The sequence below is a fragment of the Pteropus alecto genome, unplaced genomic scaffold (assembly GCF_000325575.1).
Source record: "Pteropus alecto unplaced genomic scaffold, ASM32557v1 scaffold123, whole genome shotgun sequence".
Classification (NCBI taxonomy): domain Eukaryota; kingdom Metazoa; phylum Chordata; class Mammalia; order Chiroptera; family Pteropodidae; genus Pteropus; species Pteropus alecto.
Window position 1 is genome coordinate 2,895,336 of NW_006433950.1, and position 1,611 is coordinate 2,896,946.

Below are 1,611 nucleotides of genomic sequence, written 5' to 3' on the forward strand. Positions count from 1 at the left end.
CGTGCTGGCACCGTCCCGAACCCAGAACCACGGCTCGGCCCGCCGCCTGAGCCCGCAGCCACCGCGTCGTGGTGCGTTGACAGCCGTGTGGCCTCGTGAGATTCTCACCCGCGCACACAGCTGTCCTTTCCGGCTCCGTCTTCTCGTGCGTCGGCTCCCGCCGTTTTCTCTGCGGGCGCAGTGGCCGCCTCCCAGGCGCGGCTGTCTGCGAAGCGGCTTGTCGCGACGCCCACACCCTCGCACGGGGGCCCCTGTCCCCTGTCACCAAGGCCTGTGGTCACATGGCGTGTGGGTGACGCAGCCTGCTGCCCTCAGTGCCTTGGACCAAGCCGTGTTGTCGCCTAACGGCAAAGCTAAGAGCAGGAGCGAACCTTCGGGAAAATGAGCCTCTTCCGCTCGTGACGTTTGCGTCCCGAAGGGGGAGCCCTGCGCCTTCTCGGCGTTTTCTAGGGCGCTGTCGTCGTCATCCGACGCAGCTCGCGGGCGCGTGGCAAGTGCCATTTGCAGGACTGACGCTGTCACAGCCGCGGCCCTCGGTTTGCAGGGCAGGACCAGCCCTGGGCTAGGTGGTGCGGTAGGACCTCCGCCGCCCTCCGCCCTTCTCCCTGTACCCCACTTTTCCGTTAGCGGCTCTCCGAAGCTCCCGTCCCCAAGTCTTCCGGTGTGGCTCTGTAATATCCTAGGACGCCCCCTGTGGCGGCCTCGGCCAGAGGCCCAAGCGTTAGACGCGGGGCCGTCGGCGTCGGCTTCTCGGCGCTCAGACACGGGGTGCACTGCGCGGCCCCGTCTGAGGTCAGACACGGGGCGTCCGCGTCCCAGTTCCTTAAGATTCACTTAGCGGAACGCGGCAGCCTGCGGGTTCTGAGTGTTGGGAAGAGCCGTTGGAGGCTAACCCAGCGGGGCCCCTCCTGGAACCCCAAAGCCACCCCGAGGCAGCCTCGCTCCCTCTGATGGTGCGTAAACGGCCTCGTGACAGCTGCGCGCGCGCATTTTTAAGTGGAAGGGACGAACACGCCCTTGTTCTCCGAGAGCAGCTCGGAACTGGACTGGCTCCTGGCGGGGGTGCGGGGCGGCTGTGCCCGGCAGGGGTGTGGCAGCGTGACCGTCGCGTGCATCGTTAGGGACAGGGCAGGCGGAAGCCTGAGAAGGAGGCTGCAGCTTTCTGCCAGTTTGCTTCCCTGTTGGCCCCAGAAATCTTTCAGAAACCAAGGAATGAGAGAACCGTCGAGAGTTAAAAAGAGGCCGTGACTTCTGGAAACTAGAGTAAAACACGCCGTCCAGACCCCGACAGCCAGCCTCCGTGACCACGGGGCTGCGACGCCGCGCGGGCGGGGCGGGGCAGGGCGCGGGGCCGCGACGCCACTGACCCCAGCTCTCTCGTCCGCAGGCGGTCAGAACGGCTTCAACATTCCTCAGGTGACCCCGTGCCCGGAGGTGGGCGAGTACTTGAAGATGTCCCCGGAGGACCTGCACTCCCTGGACGCCAGGCGGATCCAGGGCTGTGCGCGGAGGCTGCTCTGCGACGCGTACATGTGCATGTACCAGAGCCCCACGATGAGCCTGTACAAGTGACGGCGGCGCGGGCCGGGCGCCCCGCGCGCTGTGGCCCGA

General features: G+C 66.7%; 1 protein-coding gene across 1 annotated transcript in view; it reads left to right on the forward strand.

Moving 5' to 3' along the window:
• CYLD (CYLD lysine 63 deubiquitinase) overlaps positions 1-1,611 on the forward strand; it is a 41,728-nt gene that overhangs the window by 39,699 nt on the left and 418 nt on the right. The window contains exon 18 of the mRNA XM_025044597.1: positions 1,250-1,605. Coding sequence (XP_024900365.1) covers positions 1,250-1,572 — 323 coding nt within the window. The 3' untranslated portion in view covers positions 1,573-1,605. The remainder of the gene's footprint in view (positions 1-1,249; positions 1,606-1,611) is intronic.